Here is a 24,930-nt window from a genome sequence, read left to right as displayed (position 1 = left end):
TTTTTGGTTTTTATTTTGCATGTCCACCTTGAAGTAGAAAATGTGTAGGTGTGAAGATACTGCTTCTCATGACTTCCTACCAGCAATTAATTCAGATGATTCAAAATGAAATGTCAGCTGCATCTCCTACTTGAAATAACAGGTATGCCTAGTAAATCTGTACAAACTGCAAACATCCTTCATTTCTAATTGGATATCTGGTATATGTTAGCCCTTCTTACACAATGTGTTTTGCAGAAGCTGTGTACTTGAATTAATTCTGTTTCATACAATGAAACAGAATTAATACAAGTACACAGCTTCTGCAAAACACATTAAAAATACTTAGTTTAATGCAATCCAAAGCCCAAAATTGACAGAAACTTCAGAATTGCAGAAATCACTGACAAAGGACAACAGATCAGGGCTCTTTCATATCTCCCATGTATCTCTCTCTTCCCCTTGGAAACTTTTAGAAACAGATTCAATTAACACAAACCAAATATTTTATGGTCCCTAATACAAATATCAAAGCAGCCCTTCGACACTTGATATTGAATATTCACATTTTTTGATAGAATAGACAATTGTCTTCTATCTGGTATTCCCAAAGCAATTTTCCAGTTATATTCAACTCTGCTCTCTAGCTACCCACCTCAGCACAAGTATCTAAGAGGACAACAACACAACCTATTTCAAAGGAATTATGCATAGATCAATTAGGGAAAAGCAAGAGCAAAAGCTTAGCAGGACAGAGCAATACCACTTATTTCTTTCCATGATTAATTTTACAACCTCAGCATTTTGGTTTTATGAAATCCTCATCATTTACTTAAGTAGGATAGTACAATAAGACAGAGGAACTTACTTTTATTCTATAGTCATCAGTATCTACAATGGTTGCTACTCTGATAAATACTGGATTTCTCTTGTCAACCACTTCAAGTTTCATATTTTTCTGAAAGCCATGAGAAGGTTTCTAGAAAAGAAGAACAATATTGTGTGAAACAACAAAACTTCAAAATCTGATGCAGCTATAAAATATATCTAATCCATCAAAAATTTTATGCCTTTATTTTTTCCAATCTGCCCTCCCTCTACTAGAAATTCAAGCATAAAAACATAATTCAAACTAGAGTTATCAATATAGTGAAACAAAGTAACCACTTGGGGATTCCAGGTTCTCCTGGAGTGGACTGGATTCAAGCCATCCAAAAATCTAAATGGGTATCTTCGGTTTGAATCAATTTTTTTTCTTAATTTCTCTAGAAAACTTTTCCTTGAGGTTTTGGCCAACAGTTTCATTACAGTATTTAATAAGGCATTACATACCAGCTGCCTGAAATGTCTATGAAATTGTGTACAGGAAACATATTTGTGTTTTCTGGTATGGATTTTTGATTTCAAGAATCAAACCCTTTTTCACTCTCCTACTGAAAACATAACTAATTCACAGCACAACAGTAAAAAGCAGGGCCAAATGCCTGGGTTTGTAATACTATTTTGATAAATTCAGCATCTTTGGTAGGAGTATCAGATTTTGTGTTTGTCATCTGTGGTTATGAAAACTAAAGCAAAATTATTTCCATTTTAAAGGAACATATTCACAAGAGAAGTTATGAGGTTTATTCTAATTTTTATGAACATAATGTAATCTGTCACTCTAGGACTTTGCAGAGTATTGGTGTTTTTCCTTCAGCTGCAGTTTAAGAACTCAATTTTCCCCCCATAATACAACACAAAGCACTGTTACTGTCTCAGATATAAACAAATAACTTCCTAATCCTTGCTAGGAGTATTTGGCTGAGAATGTAAGATTGAGAAACATTACCAAGACAGACACACCTTGGGGTGATAAACCACAGGTCATGAATAACTCTGGTAATCCACTGACCCCAGAACTGCTATAAACACCACATTTTGCCTTTTGTTAATCCAGCTCTCAGCAAAGTTGAGAATTAGTGTCCCTAATATGAAAAGGTGAGGCAAAGGTGCTTCAGGATGCTGTGAGACAAGGGCTGGGAGCTACCGGCCACACAATGCTGGCTCCCAACAGCAATCCAAGAGGAACAGAGGGATGGAGCCCCTCTCTCATGAGGAAAGCCTGAGAAAATTTGGTTTGTTCAGCCTGGAAAAGAGATGGCTTAGCCTTCCACTATCTGAAAGGAGCCTATGAGAAATATGGAGAGGGGCATTTTTACAAGGGCAGGTAGTGACAGGACATTGGGAAATTATTTCAAACTAAAAGAGATTAGGTTTAGATTAGCTATTAGGAAATAATACTTTACTGTGAGGATGATGGGGCATTTGAACAGGTTGCCTAAAAATGTGGATGTCCAGCCCCTTGAAGTGTTCCAGGCCAGGCTGGGTGGAGCTCTGAGCAACCTGGTCTAGTGAAAGGTGTCCCTGTCCATGGCAGGGGGATTGGAACCAGATATTTAAGGTCCCTTCCAGCACAAGCCATTGTGTGATTCCTTTCTGCACTACTGATCATCACTGAAATCTTAAGAACTCAAAAAGATGGATCACTGAAAGAAACTAGCAAGAACAAAGATAAAAGAAAAGGATGTTGCCCATAAACCCCAAAGCTAAGCTGAGAAGTTGCCTGTGGGTGCTGCCCACATGCCCTAGCTGCAAACTTGCAGAAGAAAAATTCTGCTAAAGGGCCCTGAAAACAAGCCCAAGACAATGGACTAGATGGTCAAGCAGACTAACCTCTTACATTTTTTTTCACACTGCACCATATAAAATGTACAGAAATACGTATCTTCAAAATATGTTATCATGACTCAGTAGCTATCTTATTATTTGTAATAAGTAGGCAGTAATTTTCCATAGCAAATTACACTCATTAGTAATACATTTGTAGCATTTAATCCCATTTGTAATAATTAAAATAATGCATTAATAGTTATTTATAATAATCTGATTTCTAACAGTGAACTGCAAACTTGCATAAAAATAAACCACATATTTGCAACTAATTAACTGGATTCATTTGGAAACATAGGAGAACCATATATGTATTAAACAAATTAATTACATGAACTTAAAAGCATGAAAGAAATTTAAGCATTTTCTCACCACTTTAAAAGCCCTTGCAGGTGCAGGTAATGAACTGGTTTCTTCCAAATACTTCTCCCAAGAAAAATGCTTAGCATGTGGATAATCTGGCACAGAAGAAACACAAGCAAAATTAAACACAGCAGTGCAAAAAAATGAAGTTAATGTCTAATTTACAGAGTGCCTAGCACTTTTATAATACTGTTTTGATTTATACACTGGACTTATAAAATCATTACAAGAAAGGCTCTTCTAAATTGTCTCTGACACATTCACCATACAGGTTAAAAGAGTCAACAATCCTCTTATCCACACTACTGAGTACCTATTGTACACGATTGCTCTGTATATGAGAATATTCTGTGATTCCCTTTGCAATATAAATAATGTGGAATGGAAAAATCTGTCCACTTAACTGAGGAAATTAATTCAAGCAATGAACAGTCATTCACTGGTGAACAATCTAATCAGTGATAGCTTTGTACCACGGTTGAGCACACCTGACTACTTGTTAGTCTTTTAGTGAGCAATTTTTTACTAATTTTCTAACAAAATACCCTGGACATTATGAATCATCTACAGACATCATCAAAGATGATGTTGCCTTTCTCAGAAAATGTCAAATTTATAAACATTCTAGGGAAGAAACACAAAGACAGCTTGGCTGTTAAAGAAAAGGCAGTGCCTGTCCTTCAAGTCTACACCAGAACTTCAAGTTTAAGTTTAAATATTAGTATTCATAAGCTAGAAGAGAACAAAACCAATTCTAATTTGTTTTACAAGGGATTCACTGAATAATAGGCTTCCATTACATCCTAGCAGACAGACTGCTTATGACTTTTCAAGAGCGATTAGAATTTTTGTCAAAGTTAGTATTAACCAATTGCAACCTTCTATGTTCTCAAACCCCAGATGCCAGTTTCTGCAACAGGGCATTTAGGTCATCCAGCCATACACAACAGCGCTGAAAAACATTTCAGGTTTCACACTAATGAATACACTTCCTTACTTCACCTCTCTCATAGCATTTTCCTTCATTTCAAACACCCCCTACAAGTTTGATTCTTGATCACATTAAGACAATTTTCTCATCAATCCGTTACCTTGCACACTCAGTTCACATGAAGATGTTTCTCTTATGCAATGATCTCATACACCTGGGATTTGCTTTATCAGCATTTTCAGAACGTGAGTCTTACAGTACTTGTCAGCCATTCAGTCAAAATTACAAACTTGTTCAGATCTCAAGGGATGTCTTTTAAGTAGATGTCTCTTTACTAAATCAGTATGTATTTGCATACTTAATGCCAAACATCTATTCTACTTCTGTTTTCAATATATTAAGTCTTGTAAAAAAAATTACATCTCTGCAAATATCAATTCCTAATTACAGAAAGAAAAAGGAGAATTGTAAATTATAATGATGTAAATTTGTACATTTTTATGATGCTAGCTGACTACAGCCACCTTAAATCTTTTAGACATTTAACAATATACAAACCTGGTGGAGTGATGAGAGTTCTTTTATGTTCTTTACACCATCCAACAGGATGAATATGTGGGCTAGCTGCCTCACACCTGGACGAAGGGGAGAAAAAAAGAGCCTGAAAAAGCAGCTCTTCATACACCCTATTATGCTTACAAACCAAGACCTACAAGAGACACTTAAATTCCAAACAACCCACAACACCTTCAACTTAAACTGCAAACATAACCTGAAGACACAAACACATCTAACACAGGCTTGTTACCACCGATACAAGCAAAAGGCTTTATTTGCAATTTTGCTTGAACATCAAGAAAATAAGTCCTTTAAATTAGTGATAGGTGTCTTTTGAGAAGCTATGATGCTGTTCACAAGCAGACATTCTTGGTAGAATCATGTTGGCTTGTTGCAAGAACACCATAATCCCACCAAAGACAGATGGAATCTTGCAATGCCAAGACCAAAATTTGAAATCAGAAACTTTAAGATCTTGATTAATGGTCCACGTTGCACCTGGAGGTGGAGGAGGAAATCACATATAACTTCAACACCCTGCCAATAGCAAGAAAAATTCAAAAGTGGATTCTGAGTGGCTTAAATGGAGCTATAAACATGTTACTGTAACCCAGCAGCACATAAGCAAAGTCAGTCTGAGAAAAACTCTGAAAAAAAACCCCAACCAAAACCCCAAACCAAAACAAAAAAAAAAAAACCAAAAACATAAAAACCAACAAAACAAGCATTTGAGGCCCCAAACTACACAAAAGAATTAGTGATCCAAGACTGCAAACTGCTCTTCAGAAACAGATCAAACTCATTTACTCAGAGTTAACAACTTACTTCCCATATTTTCTGTAAAGTGCATCCTATTTTGCACTACTGCAGTTGCCTGTGGCATGCCAAAAGAGCCACAGAAGACCAGCAGAGGCAGGGTGAGCTACATGTGCTGGCACGTGTCTCAGGCAGTGAGAGATCACTGTCACTGCACTCACTGGGTCAGTTACATTGTGCACAGAGGAAATCAGAAGCGAGTGCTGGCTATCAAGTCCTCTTACAAAATCAAACACGAGACACACACTGTAAAGAAACTGATCTAAAAGCAGACAAGAGAAAACCTGTTTAAGCCTTCTGTAATATTAAATTATTATATATAGAACTACATATCCTTATTACATATTATGTTATTATTTCATAACATAACACATTTTGCACAATAAAACACAGAGTATATAATATATAATGTATATACCACAATGATTATATTAGTGCTCAATATTATTAATAAAGGTAAAAAGTAAGACTGATCTACAGGAAAAGTAATAAGCTGTCAGACTCTGCTGTGAAACATGCACCATCCCTACGTGTGCATTGGTACTTACTGATGGTTTTTGAGTTGGCCAAACAATTGACAGTACTTTTTAAATGAAATGCATTGTATTTATGTTGCCAGGATGACTAAGAAACATGCTGCTGACACAAAAGGCCAGCATCATTCTGCATGGCACTGCACTACACTGTGCAAACACAGTGTTTGCCTCTATTTAGTTTAAAACCCCTACATTATAACCATGTAATACCCATGTAGATCGGCCTTAAACGACCTCGCTTCTCTCAGGATCCTGCCCCACCTAATTTCTTCTTTAGTTAGATAAACTCAGTATCACAGTGCACAACCTCTCTCCTCCACTATTTCCTGTCCCTAAAGGTGTTTCAGTAGCTGACATTAAATATTTCCAGCTATGCCCCTCCTCTCTTCTGGAGAGCCCCACCAGCATTTCCATCTCTCCAGTGGCCATGAGCTCAGGGTCCCACTCTCTGCAAGGACCCAGCAAAGCCAAAAATGAAGCCTGAGTAAGTTGAAGTAGCTGAGGCCTTCATTCCCAGCTCCCCAGGGAGAGATCAAGAAACCAACCTTAAGCAGCCAAGCAATAGTCTAGACTCAAACACTGTGTCTCCCTCCTGTGTTTTCCAAACACTTCTAAATACTTAATGAGAAAAGAACACAAACAGAGAGCAACCATGCATGAAGACACATACTTCATAATAATCACTGAGCAAAACACCAAACCACTCATGATCTAGCTTCTATTTAATCTCTCTCTGAAGTCAACGTCTCCATCATTAAGCTGGAGAATAACAGGTATTCTTGCCACTTTACCTCAACCCGAGTTACTAATGCAAAATACCAAACAGTGTGGGGCTGCTCTCTCTGAGTGTTACAAAATAATTGTTATCTCTATCTACTCAGAAAGTATTAGCATGCTAGAAGTTCAAATTAATTAGGTTCCCTTAATTAAAATTCTTCTAAAATATGACATGCTGATAATGTGCAATACCTAAAAGGGTGCAGTGAACTGTGCATGAGAGAAGAAGAAACTAAAGGTGAATTATGCAGGCACTCCATAGTCTTAAGATTCAAAACACTGGGTCTGCGGATCTGGGACACAAACATACTTTAGGGATTGCAAAAGGAAACACAGCACAGAAAAGATTGTAAGACTGTAGATTGGACACTGGGCTATACCACATTGCAGTTTTGAACCTTCAGTGCATAAAAAAAAATGAAGGAGCACACCACAATTGAAATACATGGAGAAACTTTTTTTTTTTTTTTTTTTTAAATCTGAGAACTATTTTACATGGTGTCTAAAATTTGGTATGGATAAACTTCAACAACAGAAAGGCAGGCTGGGTGCTCCAGAACCTGGTCTCACAACAAGCACTCCTCTAGCCTTCTACCTAAACAGAGTGAAGCACTAATGATGAAAAATACTTGCCAACATAACATCATTATCTTGTGGCTATATATATATGAAACAATTCTGCTGGTATTTCTTTGTAACGATGCCAATCAGATAATTCCAAGCAGATAAAACTTACATTAGATAGACTCTGTAAGGGCTCTGACAATAGCCAAGGATTTTAACTCAGTTCATGAATACCAACTTTTTGTCCTTCTATAATATATAAAGCTATATTGTATGTATTTAATTTTTATAGCATCACACCAGGTACTCTCTAAATTGCTGAAGTTGGCATCAATAAAAGGAAGCAAAGGAAACAGGAATCCTTTTGTGATAATTTAGCTCTGTTAAAATGCAGCAACTGAATCCTAGAAATGTTTTGCCTCCAAAAAATACGAAAAAAACCCCAGTGAGTCATTCATGCTTCCTCTGGTCTCTTCCTTTCTCTTTCCAGTAACTCTGAAGAGAAGCTAGCAAGAATGTGGGACAGCACTCCTCTCTTCAATCCCTCTTACACTGGGAGTTTTACATGTATGAGATACACTTCTGCACTGAAAAGACATATCCTCTTACTTCCTAAAAGGTTTTGAAGTAAAGTTCACAAATGATTTTCAAAACTCTCCCAAGTTAAATTTGGGAACAAGTCCCATGCTCAGGATCAATATGGTATTATCAGTATTATACTTAAAATAATCAAGCAGATGTGTAAAAACACTTACCAGGACAAACCTCCTAAGTTCATTTGGGTTGGTTTGATTTCTCAAGCATAGTCTGAATATACATTTTAATAAAACTCTGAAAAGTGAATGCCACTGCACACACTTTTTGCCTTGAAGATTCAAGAAGAAGCAAATGACCAAGGAACATTGCAATAAAAGATGCATTCCTGGAAGATGCTCTGACATTACAGTGAGCATGAACACAAAGCAATCTGTGATTCAACAGCATTACAAAATTACAATTACAAAATAGCCCTATGAAACATCTCCAGACTTTGATTTGCTTTAAAAGAAAAACCCAGTCATTACAGATAAGCCTATGAGCAGCTCCTGCAACTGCAGTTGGCTCTAGAAAAAGAAAGATCCGTGTTCCAGCAAAATCAGATCACACAGTCCCCATCTTCACCTACTGATTTCACACAGCCTTTTAGCTTCTAACAGTTAATTTAACAATAGAAAGTAGAGATCAGTAAAAGTCACACACAATTTAAAGTAAAACTATTATGCTTTAATGTGTGTTATTTAATGGATATGTATCTAGTTTGGAAGAACAACAATAGACTAAGCCTTAAGAGTTGTCAACTGGAATGTTAAAGGCTATGTTGACCTTTCACAATCAATTTGCCACATCCCACAGCTTTCTATTTCCTTTGTTCCAAAACAGAAGGCAGATCATCCAGCTCACATGCTTCATAAAACACGATGATCCATGAATTGTGAGGATGCTTACTAGGCCAAAAAAGGTTACCAACACTAGCAAGAGCTGAAGGATTTTGCGCCTCCAAACCTACCTACTCCTGGATCACAGCAGAGCACCAACACCACCTTCTGCTGAGCAATAGAGACGTGACAAATGCACGCTCGACTAATAAAACAAGATTACAATGCCCACACAATTCATGTCACTTGTGAACCATTCTTTCTGTTGTGTGAGAACATGCAGTCAGAAAAAGAAATCTAATATCCATACTGGAAACTGAAGCTAATCCAGGGAGCTGAAGTGGAGCCAAAAGCAGCAGAGTGCACCAGCTGAACCTGTAAGAGAGCCACACAGAGGGACAGAACAAGGCACAGCCTTCTGAGCTGTGGACATCTTAACTACAGAAAAAAACATCAAAGCAGGGAAGAGCTACATGATGTAAATGGCCAGGAAATAGTTCTGCAGTAAGGAAAACCGAGGGCAGCTGACAGTGTGATTCCCTGGTGTGTGCACCACTCTGCCTGAAAGGAACACGTGTAAGGTTCAGCAGTCCTTAACTCACGGCAGGAGGGCACATCCCAGGGGGGAGACACATGTGGAAGACAACTTAATATTCTTCTACTGATCACTTTCACCTGTCCTGCTAATTTTTCCCAAAAATCTGTTTCACATATACAGCTCATCCCAACTAGATCAAGAGAGATAGATGATAATGCTTGCTGCTGAAAAAGTTAATTATTTCAGCAAAATATTTTCTTAAATATGTCTCCACCTAGTGCTCTGGACAGATTTTTTAATTAAATGGTCAGCATTGTCTTTACAATAACTATATGTGTTATAATAATTTTCTATTTTGAAATTATATCTGATTTTCCCTTTTGTGAAACAAATCTTTGAATATTTTGATATTCACTTTAATAAGTGTAGATACAGTCTGTAATGAAAATGTTATCTATCAAAAAACACTCATACACACATGCCCCATACACCCATAAATAATAAGGTGCTCTCAAGAATGCTACTTATATGAGGTCTTGACTGTGACATGTCAGTCATCCAACAGAGCAAAAAAAAAGAAAAACATAAAAACTATCCTGCAGCCCCATCTAGTGCATAATTGAGAATACTTCATCATTGACAAGTTTAAAGCTGGTACAATTTTAGGTCAGGGCTTCTCAAAATGTAATCCAGGAGGTTGTGGCATGCATCCAGAGGTGGTATAGCACTACCATAAAACATTATCATATTTTCTATTTAAGGTCTGATAAGAAAGCTGCACAGTGATTCACAGGAAACTTAGGGTCAGTTCATTATCCATTTAAATAGTTAAACATATGCACTGTGACTCATGCTTCTTTAAGATTGTTTTATCTTCTTTTTGATGTAATATTACCCCTCCAAAAAGACAGTTCCTTTCAAAGAGAGAGTGGAGCAAAGTTAATTACCTCAAAAATGAAACAAGAGGAGTGTAGCTTTTAAGGACTTGGCTGCTAGGAAAGTAGTAAATACTGATGGACAATAGGGCTGGCCTCTTACTGAGTCTCATTACAAAGTCCAGTCTGTTCCAAAAGTCATACAGATCAAAAAATGGTTCCAAAAATCAAAAGCTATTTTATTTTCACAGCAGGCTTTAGAAATCATTTTTCTATGCAAGACAGAGAGGAACAGAGCAGTGAATGGCACATGGGTCACTGTATTTTAACACACTCCTGGTAAGCTGATCCCAAAATCTGCCTGTACTGCCTTCTCTGCAGGGGAACTTCAGCCCAAGCCAAGGGAATGAGGGTACCCAGAGCCTGGGATGCAGCATGTGCAGCACAGCCATTGCACCACTTCTCCTGTGGCAAACAGCAACAGGCTGGCACAGCTTCACCTCTTTCATGAGCTCTGGCTATGTTTCCATTGGTCACAAAAAAATTAGGAAGATGAGACAACATCGATCTGTGTGTAAGCAAAACAGAAGAATATAGGATGGACCTGTATTTAATTCATAGTTCTGACATACCAAAAGATTCCCAATTCCATTTCCAGGTTCAGACAATGGCAAGAAAATTGAGAAGTCCCACTGAATGAGAATGCCTTCAGCTTTCAAAGTAGTATTATGTTTCATCAAAAGAGATGGAATAGATGGAAAGGACCTGGAGGCTTATGTTGTAGAGGTCAAACTTCTCCTTCATTAAGTAAAATCTTGAATTTGACAATTTTGTTCATTTTTGTTCCATCTAAAAGTCACTATCAAAGGAAAATTTAATTGGATTTATAACACACTGAAAGTAGCATGACCATGCATTAAAGAGCTGCTATAATGACTAATTCAATCCAGAGTACATAGTTTCAACCAAAAATGTATTTTCTAATGTTTAGTAAGAAAGTAAGGAAGAGTATCTTCAGGCTGAAAGCCTGGAGCCTAAAAACCCTTAGGCAATCGTAATGGGTTTCTGTTGCCTGAAGTCACAATATCAGTCAACTCTCTTTTAGGTATACAAAAATAGGAAAGGTTTTTTTTTAACCTCAGTGAGAAAGTTCAGCCTACTCCAAATAAAACACAAAACGTATACAGAGAAAAGAGGTACTTGTTTGAAAATAACCAACACACACAAAATAATTAATTTCACTTTCATTATTATTCTGAGATTGAAACTTACATGCAGGCACAAAGAAACTGTGAGGTTCAGTTCTGGGCAATCTCAAAAACCTTTTTGTTTTTAGTTAGAGACAGCAGTTGGTAGACATGAAATGTATGCACCTAAGATATTTTAAGGCCCTTACAAACCTGATATCTAAAATTAAAAATGTGAGTGGGATGCATTCAGGTTACATTTTCAGGCTCTCTTTTGGTCAGACGTTCCACGGCTATTTTCATTTGCCGCTCTTTTCTCTCATTTTCTTTCTTTCTTTCTCTACTCACTATTCTCAATGCAATACTGAGAGGTAGACCACATTACTGAGAATTTAATTTCCATGTACAGTACTTCCAGGAGCATCTTCTCGCTGCTTCCAGAAAGGTATTTCACAATTTCACCAAAAGAACAAAACTTAAGCTTAACCTCAGTGTAAGCACAGCTCCAGTGATTTCTGAAAACCTATAGGAAAACCTATCAGCTTTCCACATCAAATTTTTCATCCTTTAGGAGGGTTTTATGTCATGTATTCTACATATAAAATTCAGAAAAACCACTTCAGGATACTATAACTAATGTTATAAATGTAAAGCTTGGTTATGTACTTGAAAACTACTTCTCCCTCTTCTGAAAAGAACCAGTGGACAAAGTTCCTGTTGACACTGGAATAACAACAAGTCTGAAATTCAGTATCTGTCTGCTATATAGGCTGCAGCATTTTAGAAAGATGCCTATGCTACCTCTGAACAAACTATGGGTTATATTGTTTCAACATACAGAAAGCTTTGCCTAACTACCATTTTAATTATTAATGTCATAGCTATTATTAGTGAACAGGCAAATGCCAAAATATTCAGATTAAGTCTCCCCATCCCCAGTTTCCTGATGCTTTGTAGAGTAAATGTATGGTTTGTGTTACTTCTTCATGGAAATAATTGCTCATCTTTCTTGTCTTTGACTCATATGGTCTATTATCTTGATATTCAGTTCTTGACTTCACTTAACTGACTGTTCACTACTGCTTCAATAATTCAGTTCTACTTTGGTTTATTTGTCACATTGGCCACAAAATTATTATTTCAAGAGATGCACTCACAAAGCTTTGAAGTTACTTTTATAGTTTTGTGACATTCTCATTGATGGAGTGCCAAAGTAGTCATCAAATACAGATGAAGAAATTTTTCTTCATTTATTTTATAGGCTCAGCTACACAATTAAGTTGCCACTGCCGAACCCTGGCCATAAAGGGAATCCACAACAATGCTCTCTACCTGCTCTGCAGTAACTTACTCTCCAAAGACTGTAAGGTAAACTACATTGCTCCAAATGATCTGTCAAATGAAGATCCAAGTGCAAATACAAACCTGCACTGTAACAGCCTAAATATCCTTCAGCATCTTTATGCTCCTAGTACATCCTGCTCCATCCACTGACTTTCCTAAAGATACACACAGCCCCTCCACCATAAAACATGCAGAAAGGTCACCCTGAACACAGGTCAGGATAGCAGGATCTCAGTTTCCACTGGAATATAGAACACAGGACTAAAACCAGATTTTGCCACTATCCTGATGCTTTATAGAACACGACTACAGTTTGGTTTCAGCATAAGTGGATCAAGAACCTTATGAACACATGCAGCCCTTCGTTCAATTTACAATTATAAGTAAAACTAACTCCAAGTACACTTAGTCTCATTATCATGGTGTATATTCTCCACTTATCAACCTCAGAGATAATATGTAATTGAAATCAATCCACAATTCCAGATGCAGCAGCACACACAAACACTCACTCAGCACAACCTTGGCATTTTTTACGTGCAACTTTACATGGGAAAATTAATTCCTCCCATCTGCCACTAAGACCTACTTTGGTGGCCATACTTAAAAATCCAGCAAAAGTTGGTATGGTGACTGTATCACCATCCTGGAAAGTATCACAGAAAACAGCACTTAAAGCGAACACATTTCTGATACATCTCACTAGGATACAAAACAAAAACATCATACCAGTAGTCATAACTCTCATCCCAGTTGTCAAAATGAACCAGAAAACGATTGTCCACCATGTCTGTTACCGTGGCAACACAAATGAAAGTCGGGTTCTTCTTGTCTACAGCTTCCAGCTTCATCCCCACTCGAAATCCCGACGGAATCACTGTCTACATAGAGGAAGACATTTAACTGGAGATAAATACTATAAATCCAGAAATCTCCCCATTGTCCACAACCAATATATTCACGCCATTTCCAAATTTCCCAATTAACTGTCCCAACAGAGTGGCAGCAGGCTAATTAGCTGACATAAGAGATGCTCAAACACAAAGACTTCTGGTTAATGAAAGGAAAAAAATCCTAAATATGCTGCTAAAATGAAATGTGTTAGTTTTCACTGTCTTAGATACTCTCTCTGAAAGACCATTCTTGTTCCACAAGATTATGGTGCAAGACACAGTACAAATAACAAATCTTTAATTTAAGAATGCATCAGAAGTTTAAACAGATCAGTAGAAGAGTAATGAACTGGAACTGCAGAGGTTAGCTGCGCAGTGGAGGATGTCAGAATGTTATTCATTTTGCTGTAAACACTTTTGTTTTAAATTTCAGACTCAAGTCTGCCATCACTGAAATGTGCTATGAGTCTCTACCACACACAAGCATGCTCACAACTACACCATTAGTAACAAGGGAGTACTTACTGCATTCTGGTTTTCAAACAGTGATTTAGGAGCAGCTTGAGCCCTGCATGCCTTTAAGTAGGAGGGCCAGCTGAATTCTTCTTCCTTATATCCTAAATGAGAATTGTAAAAGAAGGGCAAGAAATTATGGTCATGAGACACACATATCAGTAAGAGACAAATTTTATAGTTTTATCTTCTTCCCTTTGAACGAACACCTCCAAGAAGCACAGCCTAAAAGTCGCTTCTTTGTCTCTCCCAGAGAAAACCTCACCTTACCGCCACCTGTCAGCCTCACAGGTACCACCTAACTTCCCTTTGCTGGTCTCACTGTCACACACACAGAGCCAACAAGTGTTCTCCCGCTGCTTTTCACTCTGCTGCTTTTACTTCAGAATCAGTAAAAGACCTACAGATCCCAAAGTTCTTCCCACTATGCCAGTCAGTCCAAGAAAAAAAAATCCCTCCTCCTCCAGACGTCACCATATTACATCATCAGGCTATCACTAACACAGCATCATCACTACTGGCTTTAAAACAACCCCTCTAGGTTACATCAAAGCAGTTGCTTACACTACCAATGCCTCAGGACCCCTTCTCAATTTTCAGTATAAACTGTCCCCTGCATGGACATTATACATTTTTTATTCTGTGTATACAACACTTGAAAAGAAATCTATTTCTGTTAATGTTTAGGGGAAAAAATTACAAATAATTCATAATATACTGAACTGCATAAAATAATCTTCAAAATACTATTTGTAGTTCTAATCTAAAAAACAATGCTAGGAGCTGGAACCAAATAGATTTCCCCCTTCATTTTTCTGTTATGGAACAGTTGCAGAAATATCTCTTTTAGTCAATATGTTACAAACCAGTAAAGTAAGACCAAAACCACAACAAATTTCAGTGAGTGACTGCCTTTACTGAAATGTGTCACCTCTTAAGTACTTGAAGTATTACTCAAATATGCCAGAGACAATTGCTTTGTTTAATCTTCTCATATTATAACCTTCTCATATTCTCATATTATCCCAGGAACCGCAAATTTAAAACCTTCACCTTCTCTGCATAGAGCTTTCTCACTTTTCATTTTAAATAGTACTCAGCATAAACTAACCTACAAGTCCAAACAAAAATACTTGTCTTATCCTCCAATTGTCTGTTTTCTTGATACACTACAGCTGTGTGTCAAGCTTTGAAACCATTTTTATGTTGTATGTATATTATATTTCAAATGTATGTATGTATATTTCAAATGCTGTATCATTTGAAACCATTTTTAAAGCAATACAGTATTTAGGCTTTTCATTTTTGCTGCGAAATTCTAGAGAGTATTCAAACCTAAGAAGAAGAATATACACCATGATAAAAAACTCCCACCTACTGCATGAGTGAAGGGATCAGTTACTGGGACTAGGACAAAGCCCACGGGAAAAAATTTTGTTTTAGTAAACTGCGAAACTGTTTCTGGGCAGTGTGGGTCTTCCTGTCACCAAATGAGAAAGGGAGATCTAAGCTCCTAACTCATCTCTCATAACAAGACCAAAGGCCAATTTGATTTATTCACTGCAGATACAGATCAGTTGTAGGGATGTGTCCCAGTGAATGCAACTTTTACATGCATATATATACATGTACATCCATTCTCTTGCTGCAGACTTTGCCTGTGGGAGATAAAAAAGTGCCCTCTTCTACACAAAATGAACAGTGCCCTGACCACCATCTTTTTTAATTTCTGTGAAATCTAGTTTGATTTTGCCTCGTAGCTCTCCTATATCTGCTGGAAGCCCAGAGTAGCTGCCTGTTGCCTCCCATCCCATCACAAGACCTGTCCTGCCCAGCAGCACTAAGAGTTACCCATCCTTTCCATTTTAATAAACATGGATAGAAATATATTTCAGAAAACATGTAAATAATATTCTTCCTGTCTCATGTCCCTCACTCCCCACCCCCTGCCCCCCCAAGTCAGAGCAGCAGGTTCCAAATTGCTGAATGTTTATACCATGAAGGTCATAAATTTGTATTTTAGCTGGAAAATTGAAGGCTACTGACACAAACCTTTGAGTTCTTCTCTGGGGTGCTATTTTATATAAATACTCTGTCCTATGCCATAACTCTCATTGGCTTTAGCATCTGTAAAATTTGCAATGGGCACTACAGAAATCATTATTAAAATGTCATAACACACCAAAATAAACCAATCTGTCCAATCCAATTAAAACAGAACCTACAACTGGCATATTATCCTTCCCCTTGGAAAAGCAGAACCCCACAAAGTTCTTCCAGGGGTAATCATTCATGGTTAACAAAAGTTTTCTAAACCAGACATGTAAAATTAAAAGGTGACAAATCCATGTCATAGATACCAAACTTACTAACCACACTGTAACAGCATCAGGAAGGCTCTACCTGGGAACTACCCATTTGCTATATACAAGTTATTACATCAGCAAAGGCCAACCTTCTAAGAAATTCTTATTTATGTTCAAGGAATTGCTATTTCTACTCAGCCAGTTGTGCAGAACTGTGTCCCAAGACAAGCAGCACCCTGTAGCAGAGTGGAGCTTGCAGAGCACTCAGAGGAGCAGCTCATGTCCCTCAAGGCTCACACAAAGAAATGCCATCCTCTCACATTGGTAGGCCCCATGCCCCTACACTTCCAGTGGCTTTACTGTCACTTTTCCACACCTGAGCCCTTACCTCTACAGTTTTGTAATTCTCTGCAAGCACATCCTCTTCAATCTGCGTACTCCTCATTTTCCAGCCCCTCTAAATCACACTATACTACCCTCACTGTGTACAGCAAAATGGCACATTCACTTACATCTCACTTTTCAGACTTCAGGACTTGCTCCCTTCATCCCCACGTACTCTCTCCATATTCCAAAAGGACCACATTTATCTATTTTTCATAGTACAGTTCAGTACATACACCCTCCAATTGCCAAAAGAAATTACACAATGTGAAATGGAAGTAAATTATGCAAGTAAATTACACCCATTTCAATATCTGTATACCATTTACATAATCCATGTACAAATTACATTTTCAGGCTTGCAATCTTACCTTTTTTTTCTCCCTATTGATCTGTTAATTCCTCTTTTTGTCTCTATTTCAGACTTAAAGACTGTGCTATTTCCACAAAGATTATTAGCCTGTACCAACATTTGTACAATAACAGTGATCACTATGCAGTAGCAAAAATGTCCTAAGACCTTCCACTAAAGGATTCTCAGCTGCCTGTGAAACTTCAGTTTAAGCATATAATATGTCACGAGTATGCTGCCATTTTCCTTGCAATAAGCTGGGGTCTAGGCTTGCTGCTCAGATTTTTTATTTTCCTTATGCCTTATGGATGACTCTTATGGCCCATTTTGTTTTCTTGGTTTCTCTGAATTTCCACTGAATAAAAGGGGCATGCTTTTGAATCCGAAATTCTAGGCAAGATATGCATTTAATTTGCCATTTTGAAATACTCTTGACTAAACAAACTAAAACATTTCTGGCAAAAAAAAAATACTGCAGCATTACACAGGTACTCTCAATCTCAGAACTGCGTAAAACACAGAGATTTAAACTAAGCAATACCTTTAGGTGGATGAAGCTTGTGACCTGTTTTTTCACACCATCCAACAGGATGAATGTCGGAAGAATCAGCATTCACCCAGAAATCGTAACAATCTGGGTATCCATCAAAATGTAGTCTTACTCTGTAGCCACAAACCTAAAAGCAAGAATTGACAACATACAACACTAAGACCTTTGCCCTACACATAACCACTTCCATTCAATATTATGTATAATTACTGTATGGTTTTAGTCAGCTTTTTACTCCTGCCCAATCCAGCACTGGATTAATAAATTCATTTGATAAAAAGGAGAGAATTAAAAGGCAAAGCTATTCTCAGTCTGAGTGCCTCCTCTTCTGGTCAAAAGAATTTAACTAAAAGCTGGCTATTGCCAGTAGTGCTCAAAAACTTGACAATGGTTCAACCCAGCATCAAAGTAAAACATAAGCCCTACAGAAGAGCGTGAATACATCTGATACAACCGAGGAGAAAGTGCAGATAATGAGGTTCTCAAGCTATCCTGATTAACTGATATGCAAGGGAGCAGTGAGCAATAAGTGTGTTCAAAAGGCTCTCCAGAGAGATACTGAAATCTGTTTAAGTAAAGATGAGAAGTCAGTGGAGGTATTCCCCAGAACTTCATTATTCCATGAAGTAATAAGTCAACCACTAAGAGAAGAAAAACAGGACACAACACTGTCTCTGTACGGAAGGTCTCCACATCTCCCTGAGTGTCAAATGCCATAAATTTACTGCAGCTATCAGTGAAAAATCTCAACATCAACCCTACTTTATATTTAATTTGTACTCTGACATAACTTCCATTTCCCCATTTTAATTAACAAATGAAATCCAAAAACCCATTGAAACTATCCAAAAATTTAAGTAAGGTATTTTTGAAAGATATTCAAAATACAGGTTTTCTATTGAGAGCAAAGAAGCTGTTCATCAGAAAAACTATATCATGAACCACATAAAAAAGAAAATCTGGGTTTATATTTTATGTTAACTTGCACAGGTTGCCAATACAGGCAGTTTCCATGGCCATCAGCATGAAAAAGTTGTAGCACAACAGCAACATGAGAAACTTTAGCTATTCGTATCAGTGAATGGAGCAACTGCAAATACTATCAAACCTCTATAAAACTGTTGTGTATCAGTTGTCATGTTTGTTTTCTATTTATTTTTCCTTTTAAAAACAAACTACAGGATTACAGATAAAACCACATATTACCCAACTAGTCTAACACTCTTTTCTGTACCTGTGTATGTTAAATATATGTACTGCTGCATTGACACTGGATATATTCTTTACATGCCTATCAGGCAGAAATAATACAGCATTATTAATTTAAAAACCATCTTCCTACATATAGTTTCTGTCTGCCTGTTAGGTAAGAGTGAGGGTTTTCAGCGGCTGCTGTTTCATGTCAGTCTCTGCCACAACCCAGCACAGCTTGCTTACCTCAGCCACTGTGAGAACACAGTAGATGGACTGGTGCTCAGGATCCACACCCTCCAGCTTCATCCCTACCTTGAAGCCATTCTTGTTGTACGGGAAAGACTGATACTGCAATGGAAAAGAAGTTTCAATACTTCTGAGAGTATACCAGAGAAAGACACAATATCTTTATAAGGAATAGAGCAATCATTATTTATTATTCATGTTTCTGAAGGAACTAATAAATCACTTTATGTTTTGCATTTTCAAAAATGTGGAGAGGAAAAGAGAAATTGATGATTGTTTGAAAAACATAATGACTTGAAACTTGCGAGTATGTAAGAAAATTAGGAAGAATTAGCAAGAGTCAAGGGAAAGATGACACCATTTGTCTTCAACTTTTTTCACTAATTGACAGTAAAATATCTTAGCAATTTAATTATTCAATTTTCAGACTGCACAGTGACACCTTCCTGGTGGACATAATTCCTATGATAACCACAACAATGACTCTGTTTTGCCTTTTTGGTTCCACATCTCAGACCATGGAAGATGAACTGAAAGGCAGAAATATTGAACACCGTTTGTATGCAGAGATGGCCTATTTGCTGTCCTTTATATGCTGAGTCCACACGAGGTAGTCTTCCAGGAGAATTTCTACATCACAGGAAGATGACTACCCTTACATGACATTACAATGAACCCAGAAGAATATCTGTCAAAAAACAGAAAGTGAAAATGAGGCTAAGCAGCTCAACCACCTTTTCAACCAGCAGGCATCATCATCCCTCTGGTAAAGAGGATGGAAGGTAGCAGATATTAAGGTTAAATTGGAGGAAATACCAGAAAAATAAGTAACCAAAACTAAAGACAGCCTTCAACAGGTTAGAAAATTCACAGTCAGTTTTGTGTTACAGAAAAAACCACAGGAAAAGCATCTTAATTGTTCCCATTTTCCTTTTGTTTCTGTCTAGGAGACACATGTTCCCGAGTCAACTGCACTACTCTGCAGCCAAAGGGAAGAGAAGGGTACCAAGGGAAATACTCAGAGAGGTATCACCTACTTGGAAGGAAGGGAAACCTTGTGAGACACAGCTTAGAAATCATTCCAAGGTCTAAGGAAATGGCAAGGACCCTCCATCACCCTCAACATTCCTAACTAAGTGTAAAACAATACAGTGAAAAATACTGCTTCTGAAATGGTAAAATAAAAAGAAAAAAAGAGTAATTCTCAAAATCCAAGCAGAAATCAAGGATTCGCGATTGATTGTGATGTTTGGTTTGGGCTTTTTTTTAACCTGTTTTTGTGGCTTGCTCGTTCATCTGTAAAATGGAGAAAAATTACCTGGCCAATTCTGTGTGTTATTAAGAATTCTCTTTCTGCTACAGGCTTTAAATACTGCACACTAAATCAAGCATTACCCAGGGGCTAAAAACTTAGAAAGAAAATACTAAATTACATGCAATGGATGAGAAAGATACAATGAGAAGGAAACACCACATAACTCCAGACATTAGCACCATGTGCAGTGCCCTGCAAAACCTTTGTACTGCTTCAGCATTTCATGGACCTTTAGACAGGCAGAGCAATGCTTTGTAAATCTACCTTCCCACCAGGGAACTCTTTAGATTGTTTTCTTGCTAATTTTTGAACCAGTACATAGCACTATCTTCACAGCTGAAGACAGTCAGAGAACTGTTGTTCTTGCACCTACAAATCCATGGATTCTGTAAACCTAAATCCCAGTTCTTCACTTTTCTCACTCAATAGCAACTAAAACACCCATTAAAGACCAGCATCACACGGCATGTGTAAGCTGAAAACTAATTCCCACAGAGAAGATTTAATAGTTGAAGTATGAAGCATACAGAAAGAAATGGATGCAAGAAACAGAAAAGTAAGAACACAATTATCAGAAAAAAGCAACATATAGCAGGAGTACAGCAGCTGAGACATCTTCACATGTTTCACCAGGTTTCGCAAGGGAAGATAACAGCAAAAAAATCTTGTGGATTTGGATACAGAGCTCTCTTCCAAGCAAGAGAGGTGGCACTAATGAAAGCACTGAAATGACAAAGCATAGCAGGCAAAGGACAAGCAGGACATGATGATGTGACATCCAATCAGATGACAGGCAAAAGGAGAACAAGACAAAGTAGTATCTGATGTAGTAACAAAATATAATGTCAGCAGAAGCTGAAGAAAAGACAGGTAATATAATCAAAGCAACAAGACAAAAGATGACCTTTGTACCACCTTTCTAAACATATTTAAAGAAAATTATATGGCATGAAAAAGTGTGGGTATGTGTCACACTTTTTAGCTTCAGAGACTAGAAGGAATGGCTAAAACAGCAGATTTTGGAGGAGCATCTGCTTTCTGCAGTCTGATTTGACAGCATTCATCTACAACAACAGAATTCTCTGCAAAAACAGAGAGAGATAATTGCTTTCATAATTGCTGATGGACACAGTATTGTTTTCATCATGCAGTTTTTCCTGAGAAAAGAATAAAATATTCAAATTATTTTTTGTTTATTGATTTCCTAGGAATTTCATGATCTTAGGTGGTTGACTTAAATTTCAAAGGTCATACCTCCTTAAAAAGCTTAGTAGGCACTGCAATGGCCCTTTCTTCCTCCAGATAGGATGCCCAACACCATGCTTGCCTTCCTTTAGAGGGTACAGCTACAAAGAAGCATAAAACAGGGAAATAATTCTGTAACTGTTAATATCTCAAGAAAAAAAAATCCACAACACAAGTTCATAATATTCTTGAATTTACATTTTATGAAATGCACTCATGGTGTTGTTCAGAACTTATTTCAGAAAAAGAAGTTCTGTAGGCTGTGAAAGGCACCAGGAACATGAAGGTTCCTGGTTTGTCCAGAAATAGATCCAGCAGCTCAAACCTTGATTAGTAACAAGAAAAACCTCCTTAAGGTGACAAGAACAACTTACAAAGTCTTGCTCCAACACGTTTTTCCTATTGCTCCTAAGAAGCATTAAGATATACAATTTGCAAATGTGTAAAAAGATGAGTTCAAATAACAAAACAGCTCAGTATTTTAAGGGGTTTCTTTTTTCCCCATGTCCTTCTTTAACTGCAAAGCATTTTCAAGTGGATACTGCTCATAGTAAGTTTTTTAATCAGGCTTGAAAGACTGCACTCTTCAACAGTGTTCAGACTGTTTCTCACCTACCCCATCACTTTGTAGTTTGATGGTTTTGGGTAGAAAGGCAGTGATTTAACAGTATTTTCTGCAAATCTTCAGAACTGTCACCAGCGCTTCTTTTCCTCAGGATGTCATTAGCATATGAGAGAAAACTCCAGTTTCAGGTTTGTTCACACACTGTGAACACTTGCACAGTAATTGCAATACTGCTTACAGTCCATCTTAATAATGGCTACAGTCACACGGTTTTCAGGCCTCGAAAATAAGGCACTACCTGCACAATAGCAATAGCCAGGAACTTCAAGAACAGATGGCCATGTATGTATCTACTTTCACACACCTCTACTCTGCTCTACTGATCTCCACCTAAAATGCCTCCTCTGCACAGGCAGCTTAGCATTTCAGACTATAAGCTCACACTGTCAGAAGGATTCACCACAGTCCATACTGTGATTCTGGCTTGATCCAGACTGTGGGCTACTCACAGGAAAAATAAATCCTTTAAGTAACAGTCTGGCTTAGCATTTTTATGATTAAAACATGAACCATAACAATAGTAATGCCAAACTCTCCTGAAGAAAGCTTACAATAATGTAATCAAAAGATAATAAATTTCAGAGTGATAGTAATCGCTTAACACTATTAGACCACATTAGTTTTATTTGGGATTTACCCAGTTTTCATCTATTCCATTAAAGAAATTAATTGCACTTGGTTCTGAATACAAATTGGTCTTTGATACCAGTTTATACTTTTATACTGATGTTTTCCCAAATAAAAATTTAAAAAAAAACCTAACAGAAGAAATTTGTAAATCATTCTGTCAGTGGGCAGCAGTGATTTCCACAAAGCATCAGCTTTGTCCCTGTGTCTCACACACTTCTTATCTCTTCAGCCTTAGAAGCAACTGTAGAAACATTTCAGACATGATTCTGTTTTGGGAGGGAGATCTTTCATAATATTTATTGTTGCATCTAGTTATCTGCCTGGTGTGCATCAGAGCTAACTGGAGTTCTGTGTTGATGAGTGGCCTGGCAACCTCTGTTAATGTCTCCCCATCTACCATAAGACGCACTCTGGAGGGCAAGATGTAGGTCTGTGGTTGGTGTACCACTGAGGTATAATAGCAGCTGATTCTCCCATTCTTCCTAAAACTATCTATCATACAAATAGCTTGAAAGAACAGCACTCATTTAAAATATGTTTTATTATGTTGCTTGATGCAGTATATGTCCCTTTGGATTGATTATAGCAATTATTCCTAAACAGTTCCATAAACGTGTCTATTTCCAGCACATAATGAAGATGCAAAATTGATCCCCAAGGAAACAAAAGTAAACTTTCACTTCTGCTTGATACATGTCTTTCAGCATCTGGGAACTCAATGGAGCTGATTCCCTCTAATACTGGCACTATTTAGAGGGATGAAAAGAAAAAAACCTAAAATGCACATTAGTTGCATTTACACTCACCAGATCCTCCTCCATGCTGCCTTAAAATTTAATTGCTATAAATAACACTGTCACTGTCTTTTTACAGTAATGAAAAAAATTCAATAGGGAATATAAATTTTGTGAAACAATGCTGGCAATCCACAATAAGATATGGCTATTACCTGAAGAATTGATGGTTGAGATTTTTGCTCCATAATATAACTTACTTTGTTTCAAAACTGTTATGTCCCCTTTTCTTTTTCTCCTGGCTCTCTGTGAGACTCTCAAGATCCTTCCTTCAGGTTTGTCCTCCTAAATTAGAAAGAGAAAAAAAAATAGTACAGTAAGCTCATTAGCTTAGAAGTCTAATATGATAAAAGTTGAGATACTGAATTTTAAACTGTGACTTCATTTAAATGGTTATTCACCCAGCTCCCTCCTACCTCAAACAAGCGTGCAGATGTCTCATAGAAGCCAAGTGAGCCATCAGTGACAAATCACAGCAAACACAGTGAAAATGGCAGGCAGAAGGGCTCTCACCACTTGGCACTCAGCCAGCCAGCATTGACCCACAGACCACAAAGCCTGCAGCAGACCCCGCTGGGACACTGATAAATAACAGTATCTTTGGCATCTTCATGCCTCCAAAATAATTTAAAAGAAAACCTCACACCGTTTTAATCTGGTTTTTCTTTTCCAAATGTACAATTGCTTTATTAAATACAAAATGGCAGTGTGATCCTTTCAATTTTTTTCACTGTTTTTGTATTAATAGTTTTGTGAGCATCTGAACAGATGAGCAGAGTAAATACTCATCTGGGAGGGCAGATGCATGGAGACAAAGAAGGTGTCCCCTGACTTTTGCCTAAGATACTGCTGCACAGAGAGCTGCAAACTCCCTCCTGACAACTCTAAGTGTCTTCATCCTTTTGACAATTCTGTAGTTGCAGAATCTACCCTTCTCCCTGAAAACTGTGCTACCCCCAGGAGTGTGACAGCTATTAGGAAGAAAACACATACTACAAGAAACAAGCATTATGGGAAGGTACTGTGGGGTAAGTTTTTTTCTAAAATTAAGAATAAATCCAAAAGGAAAAGAAAACAAAAGGTGCCCCAAAGCAAATTACACTGCCACACAAAAGCAGAACAAATTTTGGGATATGATTTTAAAAGGCAAGTTACACCAAGAAAATCCAAAGTATTCCCTTCTTAACTGTAGTATAGCTTTCTTTGTAAATAAATTAGTGGTCTATAGTTATTTATTCATGTGTAGAATGACAAAGTAACAGGGTTGTTGGGAAATATGTACTCCTGT

The 24,930-nt window shown here is 37.4% G+C and overlaps 1 protein-coding gene across 6 annotated transcripts in view; it reads right to left on the bottom strand.

Moving 5' to 3' along the window:
• L3MBTL3 (L3MBTL histone methyl-lysine binding protein 3) overlaps positions 1-24,930 on the bottom strand; it is a 78,808-nt gene that overhangs the window by 26,904 nt on the left and 26,974 nt on the right. For all 6 annotated transcript variants that reach the window (XM_064708052.1, XM_064708049.1, XM_064708050.1 and 3 more), the window contains exons 6-14: positions 23,843-23,927; positions 21,603-21,694; positions 19,031-19,135; positions 17,585-17,720; positions 14,014-14,105; positions 13,325-13,476; positions 4,544-4,620; positions 3,064-3,149; positions 848-958 (exon numbers count right to left, since the gene is read on the bottom strand). In XM_064708052.1, coding sequence (XP_064564122.1) covers positions 848-958; positions 3,064-3,149; positions 4,544-4,620; positions 13,325-13,476; positions 14,014-14,105; positions 17,585-17,720; positions 19,031-19,135; positions 21,603-21,694; positions 23,843-23,927 — 936 coding nt within the window. The remainder of the gene's footprint in view (positions 1-847; positions 959-3,063; positions 3,150-4,543; positions 4,621-13,324; positions 13,477-14,013; positions 14,106-17,584; positions 17,721-19,030; positions 19,136-21,602; positions 21,695-23,842; positions 23,928-24,930) is intronic.

This window comes from Zonotrichia leucophrys, chromosome 3, assembly GCF_028769735.1.
Source record: "Zonotrichia leucophrys gambelii isolate GWCS_2022_RI chromosome 3, RI_Zleu_2.0, whole genome shotgun sequence".
NCBI lineage: Eukaryota > Metazoa > Chordata > Aves > Passeriformes > Passerellidae > Zonotrichia > Zonotrichia leucophrys.
The sequence above is the reverse complement of the archived record's forward strand: the minus strand, read 5'-3'. Positions and strand labels throughout refer to the sequence as shown.